Genomic DNA, 19513 nt, shown 5'->3' with positions numbered 1-19513 from the left:
CTCCTCTAAAAGTGTTGTAAGGAGGTTTTTCTTAAGGATTCTTGAGGATTTCTTAACTAATCTTTCTTAGCCAATTTTCCACAAAACATCCTTGTCGTCATTGTTCTTCATAGAACTAGAGAACTAAAAAAAAATAGTGTTTCTCAACTAAAATACCCAAACAGTCACTTCCTGTTAAAGCTATAATGAGGTCAGTGCAGAAATGTTCAGCAAGTCAATATTAATTTACTGCTAATTACAGATGCATGGCACCATTGGGGTTGGGTGGGTTAGCAGTACAATTCTGTATTAGTACCAGTTTGGAACTTGCTACTTAAGTGGAGTTTATGCTAGCTTCATGAGCTAAGTGATGAAAGAAAGACAATATTATAATTTTTTCAATATTATAGTTAATCAAACATGCTTATTATTACATAGTCCAACAGTATAGAAATAACAATGACCTTTTCCCAGATTTCTTTTTAAAAAAAATCTTAATTCTGGATAATCCCTGAGTTACAGTTTAACCCACACTTGAAAATATTTTACAGTATGCACACTGTTTTTAAGGGCCTGCCCGATTTTACAGGTAGACAGCTGCAAACTAGAATTATATCTAATTTTTCATAGCTCCTCTACCATCCATCAGCATCACTTTCTGACCACAGCAATGCCATGAGTGTATATTTCTGGGTGGTGGATTGTTTCTTAGATGAGCATTACCACCTGAAACAGTACACCTGTAACACTACAACACACTGCCATGTCATTGTCACTGCATCCAAGTGGTGTAGACATCATATTATAGCAGTACTACATATAACAGGATGCCTTGTGCCGTCGTGAAGTTGTGTATATATATCACACACACACACACACACACACACACACATATATATATATATATATATATATATTTATTTATTTACCCCGTTAAACCTGTTTCAGTTTGTTTAATGCTGTTGTTTGGCCACATTGTGTTTAAGAAACATGGGAAAATCTCACTGAATAATCTCACACAGACCATATAACACCAATTATCATTATCATTACCAATTTGTGCCTTTATAATTTCTCAATTTCTTGACAAGGTTAGTGCTGAAACGCTGAAAAATGAAGAAAGCACAATCAGTCTTGGTGTTACGGTATTTCTAAAGAGTAGATCGAAGCTATAATTTCACCGTAGTTACTGAATAAAGGATGTGAATTTTAAAGGACAGGAATCTGCCAAAGACTGCAGGACTGAAGGAACTGAAATCTTTAAATTGTCCATCAACCTATGACACTTTATGTAATACTGTACAGGGTTCCTTAGTTAAAAGGTACTGATCATGAGACATGTAGGATTCCCACGCATGAGAAGAAATAGGAAATGGTACCTGAGCTGCAAAAACTACCTTTATGACCGTGAAGAGAAAAATGAATCTAACAGGCAAGGCAAAGAAAAATAACAACCTGATAACAAGACACCCTTCTTTCATTTTCTTTAAATCCTAATTCTCTCAGATCTCCACTAATTAAAACCAAAACATTTAATCAAACACTCACTCCGTACAGCATTTGTCATGTCTAATTATAGGTTTACTACAAACTACCTCACCATCCTGGACAAATAAGCCTCTGAAGAACTATTTAACAAACCCCAAAGGAAAAGACTTCATTTGAATGAACTGTTGATTTCATTCTTAGTCACAGCTTCTTGTTCATCAGTCTGGAGCGAACGCCAGCGCTTTACATCCGGTTCTGAATGCAAATAAACAGTGAGCTACTGAGAAACCACGTCACATTCTCATCTCAGTGTGCTTCCACCGACTTGATACAGAAGTGTATGTGACAACTGCTAGTATCTTTCAACTCTTTTCAGTAGAGTGTGATCGAGACAGAAGTTTAAATGACAGCTCACAGTACCTTGTTCTTCCAGAATGCCATTTGGTATCTTCTTGTCGACTACAGTGATGTCGGCTTTTTGGCGGTTTTTGAACCTAGGCACATAAAAACAACAGTGATAAGAACCCGGTAGAAAAAGTCAGCTGTCTGTAAATCATACCAGTAATCATATCAAATCAAAACATGTTCAAACAAGAAGAAAAGTCTTTTTTTTCTTACCATCGGAAACTAAGGCTGTTCTTTCTCATCAGAGGTTTTGCCGCTTATACTCAACACAACACGTTTACAACCCAGAGAGCCTAAAACTCTAACCTTAGTCTTGTCTCTGAGTGTGTGTGTGTGTGTGTGTGTGTGTGTCTGAGTTCCTATGTGTTACTTTCAGTTCCTGCCTACATGAAGTGGGTGGAGTGTCTGGAAATGATGTAACATTCAGTATGTATGTGGATGAGTGTGTGTGTGTGTGTGTGACAGAGAAAGAGAGAGAGAGGGAGAGAGAGAGAGAGAGAGGGAGAGAGGGAGAGAGTGGGTTTGGCTGTGCGAGTGTATGTATAGGTGGTTGTGTGTGTGTAGGCGTCTGTGTGGGTTTGTGTATGTGTGTGTATGGGTGGTTGTGTGCGTGTAGGTGTGTGTGTGGGGTTGTGTGGGTTTGTGTGTGTGTGTGTGTGGTACCTGAGGCAGTAGCAAGTTGCCAGAGCCAAGATGAGCACTAGCAGTGAGAGTACGAGCAGTATGGGCAGGATATGAGGGTTGGGGAGCCCTTGGCTGTCTAAAGGAAGAAGGAGAGGCAGTCAAAAGCATTGCAAACAAAGGAACAGGAAGCTGAGCCCCCACTGAGCTGCACAAGCTGGAATGGAAGTTCTGGGTGAGCTGATCCTGCCCTCAGCTGCCAGCTAAACTCATTATGCCTGATGTAATAAACTGCTTCGTGTGTTGTTTTGACGGCGCTGGTAAATCCCAGTCATTTACCTAACAGGGGGTTGTGACATTAAACCCAGCACACAGTATTTTACAGCAGTCTGGCTATCAACAACCACTCTGATATTATAGCTCATTTTAAGCCACAGCACACTCAGCATGACTGCATGGAGTGAAGATGACACTTAGATAAACATCACAGCATGCCTGGAGTAGCAGTTACAGACAATATTTACATACAAAGCTGCAGGTCTTAAAGGTATTCATTTAGTTTACATAAAATCCCAAAAGGTGTTTCCCATTAGGAAATAAGGAACTGAAAATCTCATTGAGAAATGTGTGCAAGTGTTATTGAGTCATAAAGATTAAGAGCCAATCATGTTTCAGTATGCAAATATACACCATATAACATTACCACATTTTTACCTAGTTGCATAATTACGCTTTCTAAATTTCTTGATAAGGATAAACAAAGAGCACAGTGAATTTTCTTCACCACACAGGAAAAGGAAGTAATTAGGAAACTACGGGCTCTCGGGTTATTTTGAATGGAACATAGCAGCGTATTCAGTTTGTCTCGCAGTTGCAGTAAAAATCACAGGCCTTTTTTCCTTCACAGTCTGTTATGCTTCGTTTTAAAATGTGATTTAATGGGGATCAGCTCAGAAATGTTCATAACTTTTGAGGTTGTATTTTAAATGTCAGGAATATGAAATATCGATGATCAGGGGTGTACAGACGTATCATGAAAACAACATGTGGTATTTCATATCAGCCATGCAGAAACCCACCATATACACCTGAGACTATTCGTGAAACAAGATGAATCTGGTAAACATTTGACCTACTTCCAGCAAATGCCAAATACCACAATGAGAGCACAGATCTGTGTAAAGATAGTAGTTCATTCAGATAAATGGTATTTTAGCGAGTATTCGCCATCTGATAGAGCATATCTGGGTATGTCTTTTGAGTTTAAAGTTAGAAAAAGGGAACAATGGTTAGAGCTCACTTTAATGGACAATGGACGGTTATTATTTATTATTATAATAAATGTAATTTTATTAAGGTCCAAAACTAAACTTCTTCAAAAGACCATTTTAGAAACGTCTTTAGCTGTTTTTAACAATTCAAGGCTCCTTAATCATATTTAATCAGGATAAAGACATAAAGAATCTGTCTCAATCAAGACACAAGCAACCAATAAACTAATCATTGTGAATACACAAGACTGCACAGTGCTGAGTACAATGGTCTTATTAAAGACATGATAGCTTATAGTGTACAGACAGTATATTAATATTAAATATAATATACAAAAAAGAAACCTTTGCTTTATACAAAGTTTGACCTACTATAACTGCTGTTGTGTTTCATTCATGTAAGACAAAATAAAAGCATATTCTAAATAGTTTAATGATTTCTTTTTCTTTCTTTCTTTTTAAACTTACCAGTTGTGGTGTTTGCACTGGGTGTCACTGTTACCAGAAGCAGAACTGGGACCATTATGGCTTGGAGAGAAAGAGAGAGAAAGAGAAAAGTGTTTATAAGAGATAACTTCCAAAATAAACGATATTTTAATAGATGAGTGTAATAGTGTGAATGCACCACTAGATGGCGAGCTTGTCATTCATTTACAAAACTGGTCATTGGAAAACGTGCAAAGCAAGAATTAAGAATAAAATAATGTAACAATATAAAATTATTTATTTTAATTGGCACATCTAGGTAACCATTTTTTTTGATTTTCCTAGCTGTGCGATGGTAAGCCGAGTCACCGTGAATCCAGAGCCTGTCACAAGGTAAGTCTACACCCAGGATGAGACACTAATCCATCAGAGGGCACCGAAAACACACCTCCGAGCAATTTACATGCACTGGTCTATCCTTCGGGTAACCACTGCCTCGTTACTGTGCCACGGCAGACTTAATAAGGTCTGTGACATTTCCAGATGATCTAACCTGTCTGCCAGCACTTCTGTCTGGGTCATAAATTGTTGTACTGTCTGATTAAAATGTGCGAGGATGGAAGCTGCTTATTGTCCAGGTCCTTTTCGCTCCCTGTGCAGTTGTATGTCTAATCCGTTCAGCCTCCAGGAAGCGTGTAACAAGCAAAAAAGGGAAAGAGAAGGCTCTTGGATGGGATGTCAGTCCATCACATGGCACAATACACACCCACATTCATGCACTCATTCACACCTAGGGGCAATTTAGCATGTCCAATCTACCGAGCAGCATATTTCTGGGAGGTTAGAAGCATGAAATCTACATCAGTTCCTGAGAAATGACAAAAATCACTTATTTTATACATTTATTAAGGCTTATTCCAACAGACACAAGTTGTCCTAAAGGGCTGAGTAAAGAAGCATAGATTTCTAAGTGCATAAAGAGTGTTGTTATGATATATTTTCAGTGGGCATATAATGTTTCTGTAGTTTTATGTCAGTTGTTATGAAAGGCTTATGTAGGTGTCATGGAGCCCTCTGGACAATAGCACAATAAAGCCTACATTGCAAAAAATGCTACCATAGCAAAGTCAATTAAAAAAAAACTTGAATACAATCAGTTAGCAGGAATTTCCTATTATAAGCTTGCAATAAAGATTATTAAAGCTATCTCTAAATATTTTTGTTCATTTCAAGCTTTAAACTCTCATTTTTAGGCAGCTCAGTTGTTTCTGGAAGGAATTGCTATAATCAATACCATACGCAACACTTGCCAAGACGCCATTTTTTTGCACACTTGAGTTTTAATAATTTACGTTCCATGGTGACAATTTACACTTGTCTCATTTAGCACATAACCAAGTCACTGTTCCAGAAAGCGAACAGAATTACAGACACATGCAAGTCTGCCTGCTTGTATTTAGTCAAAATAAGGATCCCATTGAAAGTCAGATGTATCCTGAATATACACACAGTGCACAGAGCAAGAGAAACAGCCTTATTCACAGCCAGCACCGCAGTAACAAGCCTAATGCCTGGATAATGAGCAGTGATTAGTGATGAGCAGAAACAGACTGTTTCACCTCTGTGGAATGCCGGTGCTGTCAGTAAGTCTGTCCTCTCGCTCCTCCACCAAGCCTCTGGTAATGAGCTATAAGCTTTAGGCCATTAACACACACCGTACACTCCTCCTTTCTGTGTAAGGGTCAATACTGCATCTCATGGCTATTAATAAACCTACTGTCTCACCCCTGTGATTGACTGATGGGGGATTACTAATGAGAACTGCAGACACAGGAGCAATACTACATTATCACACACACACACACACACGCACATCAAAATTCCATCTGATTTTGATTCAGACTACCGACAGACAGAACAATTCTTTATGTGTTTTGTTGATTTAATAAAGGCATATTAAGTGTAAATTTAATTACTGTGCTGTCAAAACAAAAAAATTTCAAGAGACAAAAAAAAAAATCAATATTTTCAGTATTTGCCCAATTCCCTTATTCCTGCTATCCCTCAGCTTTTGTCCTGACAAGCTGCCACTGCAGCTGCTGAAACCTTAAACAAGACCCTTAAAGACAGCATTTCCTTCAAGGCTGAGATAGACAAAGAAGAATTTTAATTCAATTCAGTATAATTTTATTTGCATAGCGCTGGATATTAAAGCAGCTTTAAATATGTGTTTATATATCTACACGAAACAGATCTCAGGGCTATCTTTCATCTTTCTTTCAGAAATATTTCCTGTTTAATTACTTCACAGAGATCCCGAAGCTTCACTTTAGTCCCTTTGGTCCTGCATTCTGAAATCATGAAGTGCCTGTGTGGCTTTTTGCCAACACCCCACAGGGGATCGTGGACGTAACTAGGCCATGTCTGTAATTCACTATTACCTAAAGTGGAGTTTAGACAATGGAGCTGCAGACTATTCTGGAAAAAAAATGATTTATTATAAAAGTCTGTTTTGCACCTTCGGTGTATTGCATGTTCTGATGTTTAACCAATGCTGTTTCCACGCTTTTCCCTCCTTTAAGAAGTGAATTTGCCATGTCCCTGTGTTTGCTGATGCCTCTGGCCTGACTGTGTGGGTCAGTTCAGAAAGACATTGTTGTAAATAGGTCATGGGATAAACTTGTGCGTGGGCGTCTCTTTATGGGAAAGACGCTCACACGTCGCCTTGGGTAAGGCTTTGGGGAACTCACTTTTAGCCATTATGTCCCTGACTGGACTTATTCATCTGCGAGAGAGTGTGTAAAGTGTGTGTGAGAGAGAAAAAAAAATGGACATCTGTTCCAGAGTACGTAATCACGCAACACTAATAGACAAGTCTTCTTTTCCTTCCCTTCTATCAAGCCCATTCCCTCGAATAAAACTACACATGCCTTATGAGTAACCTTTTAAGGAAAAAATTACAAAGCAAACACAATCTGCGTGACTCGCCACTGATTACTTTCATGTATTCACTAGGGAGTGAAGGTCAACCATGCAAATTCATCTCAACGTTATGAAGCCTACTGCACAGAACTTAACAGCAAGAAGTCCTTGGCTGTTTATTATTTGACACAGCCTGTGCTGTCTCACTCTAGTGGCTTTGTTTTTACTTGACGTGTGTAAATTTGGGTCAGTGAAAATCAAAAGCGCTAAGCTAATGTGATAACTAATGCCAGCTTCACCAGACTTTAAGCTTATTGTGTTGCTTATGTAGGGAATTAAAAAAAAAAAAAAAAGGAACGTTATACTGTTTACTAGAAAATAAAATAAATAGAGGCAAAGCTGACTGTTTAAAAACTATTAGAATGATATTCACTCTATGGCCAAAACTGTGTGGACCGAAACACACAGCATAGTCACTCCCTCTTTGTTGTTATAATAAGCCCCACTTTTCTGAGAAGGATTTCCTCTAGATCTTCGAGCACGGCTGTGGGGATTTGTCCATTCAGCTACATGAAGTCAGAGGTCACCGTTGTCGGGAGATGAGGTCTGGAGTTCAGATGATGTTTCAGTTCATCCCAAAGGTGTTTAAAGGGCTCTGTGTAGGACGTTTGAGTTCTTACAGTCCAGCCGTGGCAAACACGGAGGTGGCTTTGTGCACAGGGGCATTATGGAATGTTTTTCGGCCTCTTAGTTCCAGTAAAGGGAAATCTTAATGCTACAACATACAAAGAAATCCTGTACAATTGTGTGCTTCCAAATTTGTGCAACAGTTTGGGGAATCTGGCTGTGATGGTCAGGGCTCCACAAACTTTTAGTCATATAGTGTACTTGCTTACTCACAGTAAGAAAACACTGAAATTAAATTCCGTTATCCAACAAATCAATCAATTAATGTTATGTGAGTCATGAGCAGTGTAAACAGTAAGGTCTGTTTAAAAAAAATAAACCTGTGTATGGGCTTCGGAAATCATAACCACATGTGCTGCAATTTTACAAATAATGTATTTGATTAAATAAATCACTTGCCTTTGTAGTTTCTTCGACTAGTATGGAACCCACAAGTGTTTTTGCATCAGATAGATCAGCACAAAGATGAATTTTGACATCATGTCACGAATCCTGTCCTCTGTGTCAATGGTTCCCATGGCGACAGGCACCATGTGCTCATGTTTGTTTTGGTTTCTGTTCTGGTCCTGTCATCTACTTCAACCTCCCTGGAAACAGTGAGGCCTCTTTCCTCTCCAAATATTTCTGGCACATCTCTGAGCTTGCAGCAAGAGGAAAAATTCCCCCCATAAATGTTTAATAGCCAGTGTATGTACATACAGAAAATATGCATTGAGTGAAAGAGTATTAGGAAGAATTTTTGGGAAGGAATCCTGTCTCCGTTTTTGTGTGGAGAAAATTGTCTTCCAAATATATAAATGTAAATGTGTGTACGTGTGAGAAGGAGTGGTGGTGTGTGAGGAGTGTGTGATAGTGATAATGAAGTAATAATAAAGAGTGATAACAAAGAGTCATATTATACAAGAAATGCAGAAGTGGGCATTATGTACAATACACGACTCATTAAACCCTTCAAATCATAAGAGGTTAGTTTGCGAGATTAAGGATGTGTCTCGCTTTTTAAAAAAATCTTTATTTTAACCTTTTTTTTAACAAGATTTTGACATACGACCCTTATTTGCTGAAATCTGTCAGTGGATGTTCTGCTGCAAAAACAGGTTCTTAGGTATTAATGTCCATCTGCTGCTGCATCAGCAAGAAGACAAAGGAAGAAGAACATAGCTCAAGTGTTTGGACTCAAACATACACATGATCCTCTCTCTCTCTCTCTCTCTCTCTCTCTCTGTCTACTGTTCATTAATTTTATCCCTGTCCATGCCAAAATAGCAATATACCCAAGCAGGAAAAACAAAAATGGTACAAAACACAGATTGTGATGCAAAAAGAGTATGGGGGATTTGATGATGTTCGAGTCAATGTGGTGTTGTGAAGAAGCTCTGTGCTCTTAAAGGAAGAACTTTATTTTGCATCAGGATTAGACCAAGATCTATCTATCTATCTATCTATCTATCTATCTATCTATCTATCTATCTATCTATCTATCTATCTATCTATCTATCTATCTATCTATCTATCTATCTATCTATCTCTCTCGGTTATACACAATACTGTTAAGAAGTATAAAATTTTTTCAGGCATTATATTAGTCATAGTTCCGCAGTGGTGTGGCCTTGATAAAAAAGAATTTCAAATGAAACCACAGACACATATAAAGCACAAAAGCACAGGACCACATGAACACACACACACACACACACACACACTAATATTCACACAGCTCTATTTCGGCACAAACTTTCTACTGGTGGTGAGGGATGTCTCATTATGTGCCAAGAGATAGTTTTGCTCACAGAGGTGATGCATTACAAAACATAAAAATATTGAAAATACTACAAAAAATATATATATATATATTTATAAGAATAATGTTACAGCTTCACTCCCGCTCACTGTGTGTGTGGAGTTTGCGTGTTCTCCCCATGCTTGGTGGGTTTCCTCCAGGTCCTCCTGTTTTCTCCCACAGTCCAAAGACATGCTACTAGGCTGATTGGAGTCTCTAAATTGCCCGTAGTGTGTGATTGTGTGAGTGAATGAGTGTGTGTGTGTGTGTGTGTGCCCTGCGATGGGTTGGCACTCTGTCCAGGGTGTATCCTGCCTTGATGCTCGATGACGCCTGAGATAGGCACAGGCTCCCTGTGACCCGAGGATAGATCGGATAATCAGTACATATAATGAAATGAAATGAAAAAATGTTACAGCTTACATTATGTGCAATGTATCCATGCTTTATTTTACAATATTGAATATCACTACTTCCAATGAGTTTCTAATACATTTTTTAAATAATACCATGAGATTTATGATGAGAATTTATCATGAGTTTAATATAATATTTTCATCTTGCTCTACACACACTTCACAGCATGCAGTGCTTTGCTCTCTATGTGCTTTATGTCTATAATTAGGGATTTGGTTACAGAAATCTCACACTGACTCAAATTAAAAGATGATAAATGAGGTGTGTGTGTGTGTGTGTGGTGTGTGTCACAGCAAGAGATGACAGCATACAAAAAATTCTCTCCTCGCTTTTTTCTTTGCTTCACCAAGGCGAATAATCCTCAGCAGGGCCCAATGGGCTGTAGCAGATTTACTAAGGGGGTTTTCCAAACAGCCCCAGCGCTCTGGTTGTCCTGGTTACACCAGGCTGTAGGGGAAGCTGGGAAATGGGAGGAGGCAGATTCTGGTCTGCCGGGGGTAAACCTCTGGCCTGGAGAGATGTCTCACAGTAATAACTACACTCCTCAGTGACAGAGGCGGCGAGGCATTCATTAAAGAGGCCCTACATCAGGCCAACAGAACAGAGCCTCCTTTTTTTATCTTTCTCTCACATTCCTTGTCTGTGTTTCGCTCTCTGTGTACTTTTTCTGTGACACTTTGAAGCATTTAAGCACTATTTTTTTCCAACTTTCTCTTTAAAACATTGCTCAGAATAGTCCCACTCTTCTGTCTTTTCTCTTTCCCTTGCTGAAGCCTTCTGTCTAAAAAAAATCTTTATGTTCCGACAAGGAGATAACTTCATCTACATTCTTATTCCTGTCTAGTGCTCTAGGGGTATAAGGCAAAAAATATCCTTTCAAAATAAATTCTCAATATATAGGTTTGGTAACAGAGGAAATCACTAAGGCAACGAATAGAATGATTTTTTCTTTGATACAAACATGAGGCAAGATATATATCACAATCTCATATGAAATTCCACCATTTTAAACTCTAAAGAGAGAAAACCCCATTTAAAGATTTCTGTCCGTCGTGCCGGAGCATCACAGATGTTTAGATAGGCAGGAATCTGATTACAAGCTGCATTGATTCGCTGTGGCACGTAGCTACCCGATAACTTGCAATAATCAACACCTGACATTCATTCTGTCAGGAAATTACACTTAGTGTGCAAGATTTTAGACAGACAGCGTGATAGGCAGAACTTACTGCTGTTTGGTATACTAGCTCCATGATCTTTTCAGGCATGCACCAAGGCAAAGACTGAAAACTAAAATCATTTCCACCTCATATATACTTCTTAAGTTTGAGGTTGAAGTCTTTTATAGGCAGAAGAACAAAAAAATCTATTTTGGCCCAAACCCAAATCTCTTTGAGGTATTTGCTGGAATTCCTCACACAGTGACATCCAGTGGGTCATCATCTAGCCAGCTATTTTCTGCTGATACTCCTGAGTTGCTCAGCCTTATTACAGAAGGTATTGAAGTAAGGACAATATTAAAGTAATCTTCAAGTAATCTCTCTTGGCGTAATTTATTGCACAGCCTGTGTACCTGTGTCACCTTCTGGCTCTCCCTTTTAGTTTTGTTGTCATGGCTAGTCTTGCCGTGTCCCTGCTTGCACTGTGTACACAATGTACATTGTCCTCAAGCCTTACATGATAACAAGATAACAAGCCTAATATTCAGTATTCAATATTCTCTCTCTCTCTCTCTCTCTCTCTCTCTTTCTCCCAATGATCCACACATCTTCTGTTCCCTGGACCTTCCTGTTGGAGTCTCATCACTTGGAGGCTCGTTGCTGCTGAGGATGTCTCCACATGGACAGCCAGGAGATAAATGAGATTGCTGTGGATGGTACCACTTTGAAATAATGAACGTGGCTTTGGATTGCAATTGCCACACACAGTTTTGCACTCAAGTCTCCATCGATGATTCACTTTACTTCAAGACAGACTTCATGTTATAATTAGAATCAATCTTGTGGTTAAGCAAGTGCACTTTTTGCTCACATAGTACACAGTTATAGAAGGTGATCAGGGGATTTTCACGGGACTTTTGTACTCGGCCTGATGCTTAGTGTCTTTTGGTGTCTTTTTAGTGACTTATTGAGAATTGTGACTACAATACATCCAAGTTTTGCTCCTTCTCATCCAAGCCTACAGAGTCTTTAGTGTTTATTAAGCTGTTTAGTTTTGCAAGTAAATAGTAAGTAACAGGTAATTGGAGAAGACCCTGGACCACCCTGTGATGTGTCCACTAAGAAGGGGAGAATCAGTTCCGACATGACCCAAATGAGGACGAGGTTCCTTTCAAAGTTTCTTCCTCATATACTCTCACCTCTGGCATTAAGGATCAATTTAAATGTTTAATCTATTTAAATGTTAAAATTTTATCATTTATATGCTGAATGTATATTAACACTGCTTTGCGACAATGGCTATTGTTAAAAGCACTCCACAAATAAAATTTAACTGAATTGGGCCAAACGTTTAACCTTTTAAACTCTCATGAGCCTTTAGAGTGTCTACACTTTTATAACTATTTTACCTTTACTATTTTACCTTTCCTTTTGTTTAAACACACACAGCACACACACTGCACACACAGCACTAGCTTCTATATTCAGTGCAGTTTAAAGGAAACAAAAAGACAACTATAATAAGCATCTCAAATTCATTAAAAAAAATATTTTATTCTAGTTAAAATAAATGCATGTACTCATCCTTTTTAAGTCATATTTGATTAGACAATCATATCTAATCAGACTTGTCTGAGAGCACATTAGTGTCACTTTAGTTTTTCTTTCTGAGCTGCATGGTGATTTTTTTCAAAAATCAATACCCAAAAAAAAAGGCTCAGGCACATTTTAATGAAAAACGTCATCATAAAATGTAAACGTATCCTGTGAAAACTGAACTCTAAAAGAAATTTGAAGTTAGGGTTTTATATAGACATCTCAAAAGCTCAGGATCAATTAAAATTGTGAACTGGAAAGTCACACTGCCTCACAGTGTGATAGTAAATATTACTTAATGCTTCTGAGAGATTTGGTGTATAATTAAAAAATAATAATTATGCAGCAGATTTTCATATCCAATTAGACCCATATGTCCAATTTAATTTATTACTGACCCCTTAAAAAGTCAGACTGTTTACTCCACCATGTGGCACACATACACACACTCATACACACAACTATGCACAAGCATTTATTTCTAATTGAAATTATTCTGCTGGTGCACAACATTGCAGTCAGGTTTTTGGTTTGTAGATTTATTTTTTTTTCCTTTGAGGTACTAAGCTCAGGTACCGGCCATGCTTTCTTTTACTATTCTAGGCCTCAGTATTCATTTTCAGTATGCAGTCATTTCTTCTGCTGCTGTCTTTGGCTTTCTAAAGTTAGCATATCACCTCCTTCCACAGCGCACTCCAGCTCTCTACGGTAATCAATCAGGATCTCCCGGCTGTGAGTGCTCACACTCGAGCGTTATAAGTGACCTTGGGGCCTGCGGAGACGCCGTTTCTCATCTCTTCATGGAGCTTGTGCACAGAGGCAGGAACTGGCGACACTAACGTACAGCACACATGCCATGTTGAGTCAGGCGCATGGAGGAAGAAAAGAAAAAAGCAGTGTGAAAATACTCTATGGCTCTTGTGAGAAGATTCAGCTGTGATATTACTTTGACAAGTGTGGAACAGCTACAAGCAAAGACCTTACACTTATACTGCAGCTCATATCTGCTAACATTCTGCAACACAGTAAATCATATTCTGGCTTTTATAAAAAAAATAAAATAAAATAAATGTAGCGCCTTCACAAAGCTCAAAGTGGAGGTAACTAAAGTTTTGTGCTTTGCATATTCATTTCAGGGAGGGTTTTCTCTCAAAGGGCAAACACTCCCGAGGAGATTAATTAATTTATTCAGGCTGTTATTAATTACAGACTTATAATAGTGCACAAAACTACAGAGTCAGCATGTTCCAAAAATATACATTTAATAAAAGATGTTTCCAAAATGCTTTTATGTTCAATAACCAGAAAAGCCGTTCTGGAAAAATATCACATGATTCTGAACGTATGGAAAGGGATGAAAAGTCTGTCCATTCCTAGCACTTAGGGTTGGGTACCGAACTCTGTACTTTTAAGGGTGCTGACTGAACTACAGAGTACCGATTCACATTAAATCAATCGTTGCCAAATTTTGGTACCTGAGAAAACATCTGGGCACCGTGCGAGAGTACGTTAGAGAAAGAAAGAGAGAGCATCACCCCTGCAACTTGTTCAAACACAACAATGAAAACGATCGCAAGTGTGGTTGCATTTTACAGAATTAGATGCAAACAACGTTATTTGCAATATTTGTAATTCTAAATGCAAGGCTGACCATGGCAACACATCTAACCTCAGGAAGCTCCTAATCAAAACACAACATGGATAAAAGCCAGGACTGTATTTGGCAGCCTGATCTCCCGCAGCAAAATAGCAAAAGTAGCTGCGGCTAACACACCTGGTGAAGTTGAACCACTGGACGAGGAAGACAAAACGTTAAGTGAGGACTTCAAAATCTTCAGGTAATTAATTATCCTAGATAATCTGATAAGTTGTTGTTGGAGAAAATGACACTTTCAGTTAACACTTCTAGTTAATGGACCGAAATTCTGTACCGTGCTCTTTATGTTTAACAAATAGTAACGTTAACATTATGTGAGATGTCCGAAATCTTAGTATGAAACCACTAGCAGTAGCCTACTATTTATGGGCTAATATTTTCTGTAAAGTACCAAAAAAGGTACCGTTGGGTACTGGTACCAGTAAAACGGTACCCAACCCTACTAGCACTACATCTACAGTGTGAGCTAAATGTATTTTTAGATAGCTAGCTATAACACAAGCCTGTTTTAAGGTATAGGGATCTCTTAGCGCTCAACTTTGTTTAAGGCTTATACTAATGAACTAAATAGCAGTGTGAAAAAAATTCTGGTTGCTATCGATGTCCGCTTTATATTTCGGAAGCTTTGCGTTCTCGGACTAGCTAACTTCATGGATTTCATTTTGCTATTAGTTACCCTGGTTTTGTGAAATATCGATCCCACCTCCATCATGAGCAATGTCTGATTAAAAACATACATATGACTGACAAAAATGTACCTAAAAACATCATATGATGCCACTATAGACAGTTTGGAACATTGCATTCAACTCGATCTTGAAGAATTATTTTACACTTTATACTTATTGTGTATTTTACAGTCAAACACACTTCAATAAAAGAAAAACAAACATGTAATGTAATCATTATTAAGCCAACATATTTAAATATTAAGCATAATTATATCATAATCAATTAATAATAAAGCTTTACTTTTATGTAGATCTACTCCTATGTTATGTAAATGGTGATGAAAGAGCAAAATGAAGCACCACAGTAAACGTTTAACATAAGCAGAGTGAACATCGAGAGATCTTCATTTATTACAATTATTTTAATAGGACACCCACAAATATCTAGAAGACAAAAAAAAAAAAACCTTGTCATTTCACCAAAAAAAAAACCTGTAAACTTTTCTGCACACTTCTCTGCGTACTGAACATGACAGCTCTGACATCTGGGGTTTGCTAAATAACACGTCTAAATCTGGCTGTTATTGTTAGATTAGGTGGCATGTCCACCATACAAGACCCTGTCTTAGCTGTTACTCTAGAAACATTAAAGTAGTAGAATAGTATGTGTAATATGTCACTTAGCTAGTTCAATTTGTTGTTCACAAAGTGGCAATTTGTCTTTGGCTCCAGCACATAGTACAAACAAGGACAACAACCTAAAAACAAAAAAACAAAACAAAAATACACACCCCATAACTCATAAAAACTCTGTTTTAGGGTAAAATCTTTATTTAAATATAAAGACTTCATTTGTGTTATAGCCAGAATTAACAGCCTCCACATGTGGCTCAGACTGTAGTTCTGGCTATAACACAAATTAAGCCTTTATATTTAAATATAAAGACATGTTGTCATAGAAAATTAAGCAATTAAAAATTCTAATTCACCATCCAACATGCACACAGTTGAAGCTTGTACAAGCAGATTAGTAACCTGGAAACTTAAATCAGTGACAATTTGTAAATTTAGTCTTGGATTCGAATCCAAATTCATTTGAATTAATTTTATTAGAAATCATTTTCTGTATAACTTTGTTGTGCTATATCAGCTGCAGGACTCAGGACTCATGTGAGTCAACGTTCTGTCACTAACACACAAATACAAAACCAAACACTAGTTACCAGGCCACCATTACCATGATGCCGCTCTCAGAAAAACACAACGCTTTTGTTTTTTACCACACTGAAATGACAAAAGCAGAAAATTACAGAGTGAAAAATAATCATAGCAGTGATTATGACACACAGGTTGTGTTAAACATCAGCTAGGTGAATGTGCTTTAGTCAGCCAGAGAGCTGTTTGTATTGCTGAACCAACCAAGCGTGTTATTATTGAGTAAATATTTACTGAAAATTGTGTTGCTGACACCAAGCAACGGCCATCTTTAGAGTTACACCACGAAGGGAATAAACACACCTCATGGTGAACTCTGAGATGTACCCAGATGTTATCTCTCGAAGAAATCTGATCTAATCTGAAAATTTGCACATATTTAGGCAAAAAAAAAGCATCGGCATCGACTGAAAAGCTGAACTTGAAATCCAGGTACATGTTAATCCATTAAGCAACATCATGATTATCTATCCTGCAGTACAAGGTAAAACTAGAGAAATTCAAGAACATTTGCAATTGTTCAAATACACCAGATGCATAATCCTTAAAGTAAAATGTAACTAGATTCTATGTTTTTGTTAATTACATATATATATATACAGGGGTTGGACAATGAAACTGAAACACTGGCCAATTTAGTGTTGGAGGTTTCATGGCTAAATTTGACCAGCCTGGTGGCCAATCTTCATTGATTGCACATTCCACAAGAGCAGAGTGTGAAGGTTTAATTAGCAGAGTAATAGCACAGTTTTGCTTAAAATATTGCAATGCACACAACATTATGGGTGACATATCAGAGTTCAAAAGAGGACAAATTGTTGGTGCACGTCTCGCTGGCGCATCTGTGACTAAGAATTCACTGCAGAATTAAAATTGCACCTCAACTCTCCTGTTTCCACCAAAACTGTCCGTCGGGAGCTCCACAGGGTCAGTGTACATGGCCGGGCTGCTATAGCCAAACCTTTGGTCACTCGTGCCGGTTCGAAACGTCGGTTTCAAATGGTGCCAGCAGCGAAAACCTTGGGCTGTGGACAATGTGAAACATGTATTGTTATCTGATGAGTCCACCTTCACTGTCTTTCCCACATCCAGGAGAGTTACGGTGTGGAGAAGCCCCAAAGAAGCGTACCACCCAGACTGTTGCATGCCCAGAGTGAAGCATGGGGGTGGATCAGTGATGGTTTGGGCTGCAATATCATGGCATTCCCTAGGCCCAATACTTGTGCTAGATGGGCGCGTCACTGCCAAGGACTACCAAACCATTCTGGAGGACCATGTGCACCCAATGGTTCAAACATTGTATCCTGAAGGCGGTGCCGTGTATCAGGATGATAATGCACCAATACACACAGCAAGACTGGTGACAGAGTGGTTTGATGAACATGAAAGTGAAGTTGAACATCTCCCATGGCCTGCACAGTCACCAGATCTAAATATTATTGAGCCACTTTGGGGTGTTTTGGAGGAGCGAGTCAGGAAACGTTTTCCACCACCAGCATCACGTAGTGACCTGGCCACTATTCTGCAAGAAGAATGGCTCAAAATCCCTCTGGCCACTGTGCAGGACTTGTATCTGTCATTCCCAAGACGAATTGATGCTGTATTGGCCACAAAAGGAGGCCCTACACCATAGTAATGAATTATTGTGGTCTAAAACCAGGTGTTTATATATATATATATATATATATATATATATATATATATATATATATATATATATATATATATATATATATCAGGAAGCATGGTGCAGTGCAAGGAGTAAAAAATAAATAAATAAATAAATATATATATATATTTCATTATTATTTTTTTTACTCCTTGCACTACACCATGCTTCCTCTTAGATCTACTAGCACTGCTCAACGGGTCCCACCATCTCTCAGGTTAAGATATAGGTCATATACGTCAGGACTCTTTTATGTTCTGGCACTGTTCTTGGGCAATGAAACCTCCCCTAGATGTCCAAACAGCTGAGTCACTGGCCGTCTTCAAACGACGGATGCAGATCTTCCTCTTCCTGGAACAATGAAACTATTTTCCATGAAATGAAACTTTTTTTTGTTTGTTTTATGTTTCCTGTTCATTTCATGTAAAAAATAAATGAAAGAATTAATTTAAAAACTGTGCTATATTTCCTTCCAACACAGTTTTAGACTGATGGCATCTTAAGTGTGTGACCTAGTTAACCAGTGTTGATGTATTCATCAACAGAGACTTCAAAGCACTTTTGTGCATCGCTCTGGATAAGGGCATCTGCCGAATGCCAGAAATGTAAATTTAAATTTATTTATATTTTGTATTTATGAAAGGACTTTTATTTTAACAGAAAGATTCTAAAGGACTTTTATTTTTATGGGAAGGATCTGTTTTAGAAAAAAAAAAAGGTAGCAGTTGAATTGTAATTAAGTGAGAGATGAGGCAGCTGTGACCTCTTGGGTCGGGGAACTAAAAAAATAAATTAATAAAAAAGGAAAAAAAACTATTAATGAAGATCATGGCATAGTGTCCATGCCTTTTATTATTATAAAGCCCCCTAACACACACACCACCAATAAACCATCAGCTTAGAAGGTGCTAACTATATGAATTCGTCTCATTCTGTCTCAAAATACTCAAAGAGGTACACATTATAGGAGTAAAAACCATGTGACTGAGGAGTAAAACTGATGATTTTCTTGTCAGATTGTGTACACAAAAATACAGTAAAAGAAAATGTTTTTCAAATCAGGTTTGCATTTGTTACAGAGGAATTGTAAAGTGCTTTATTTAGAACTATTACAAATACATATAGCCAGCTGTGTGGGTGTGGAAAAAGTGGGAACTGCTAATTTGTTAACGCATTAATTTGACTGACTGCTTCCTACGACCATAACCTACTGTACTTAAGTTTGCAGCCTTCAGTGCAATATTAGTGGAGTTACTTTGACCTCTTTACTGTGTTCATACATACAGTTTGATTGTACAAACAAATAATTCAGAGCGTTTCAGAGACATGGCCTCCCAGCCAGCAGAGGTCACCCTCACTCAAATACTGAGTGTACACAGCATACACCTGCACTGATTCTCTCTCACCTGTGCTGTTTAAACTGAATGTAAAATAAAAGCCAAGTTGTTGATTATGATTATATAAAACTTCAGCCTACACTGTGTTGTGTATTCCTGATTTTTTGTTGTTTGATTCTGATTTTCAGATTCTGTCTGTCAGTTTTGAATTG

General features: G+C 38.0%; 1 protein-coding gene across 3 annotated transcripts in view; it reads right to left on the bottom strand.

Annotated features, from left to right (window-relative positions):
* Positions 1–19513, bottom strand: part of ptprea (protein tyrosine phosphatase receptor type Ea) — a 95695-nt gene that overhangs the window by 32476 nt on the left and 43706 nt on the right. For 2 of the 3 annotated variants that reach the window (XM_058406623.1, XM_058406624.1), the window contains exons 3-5: positions 4233–4292; positions 2536–2632; positions 1888–1961 (exon numbers count right to left, since the gene is read on the bottom strand). In XM_058406623.1, the coding sequence (XP_058262606.1) occupies positions 1888–1961; positions 2536–2632; positions 4233–4287 (226 nt within the window). In that variant the 5' untranslated portion in view covers positions 4288–4292. Of the gene's footprint in view, positions 1–1887; positions 1962–2085; positions 2242–2535; positions 2633–4232; positions 4293–19513 lie in introns of those variants that run through there. The other variant, XM_058406625.1, reaches the window with a different exon arrangement.

The sequence above is a fragment of the Hemibagrus wyckioides genome, linkage group LG13, assembly GCF_019097595.1.
Source record: "Hemibagrus wyckioides isolate EC202008001 linkage group LG13, SWU_Hwy_1.0, whole genome shotgun sequence".
Classification (NCBI taxonomy): Eukaryota; Metazoa; Chordata; class Actinopteri; order Siluriformes; family Bagridae; genus Hemibagrus; species Hemibagrus wyckioides.
Note: the sequence above shows the minus strand (reverse complement) of the source record. Positions and strands in the feature narration are given on the sequence as shown.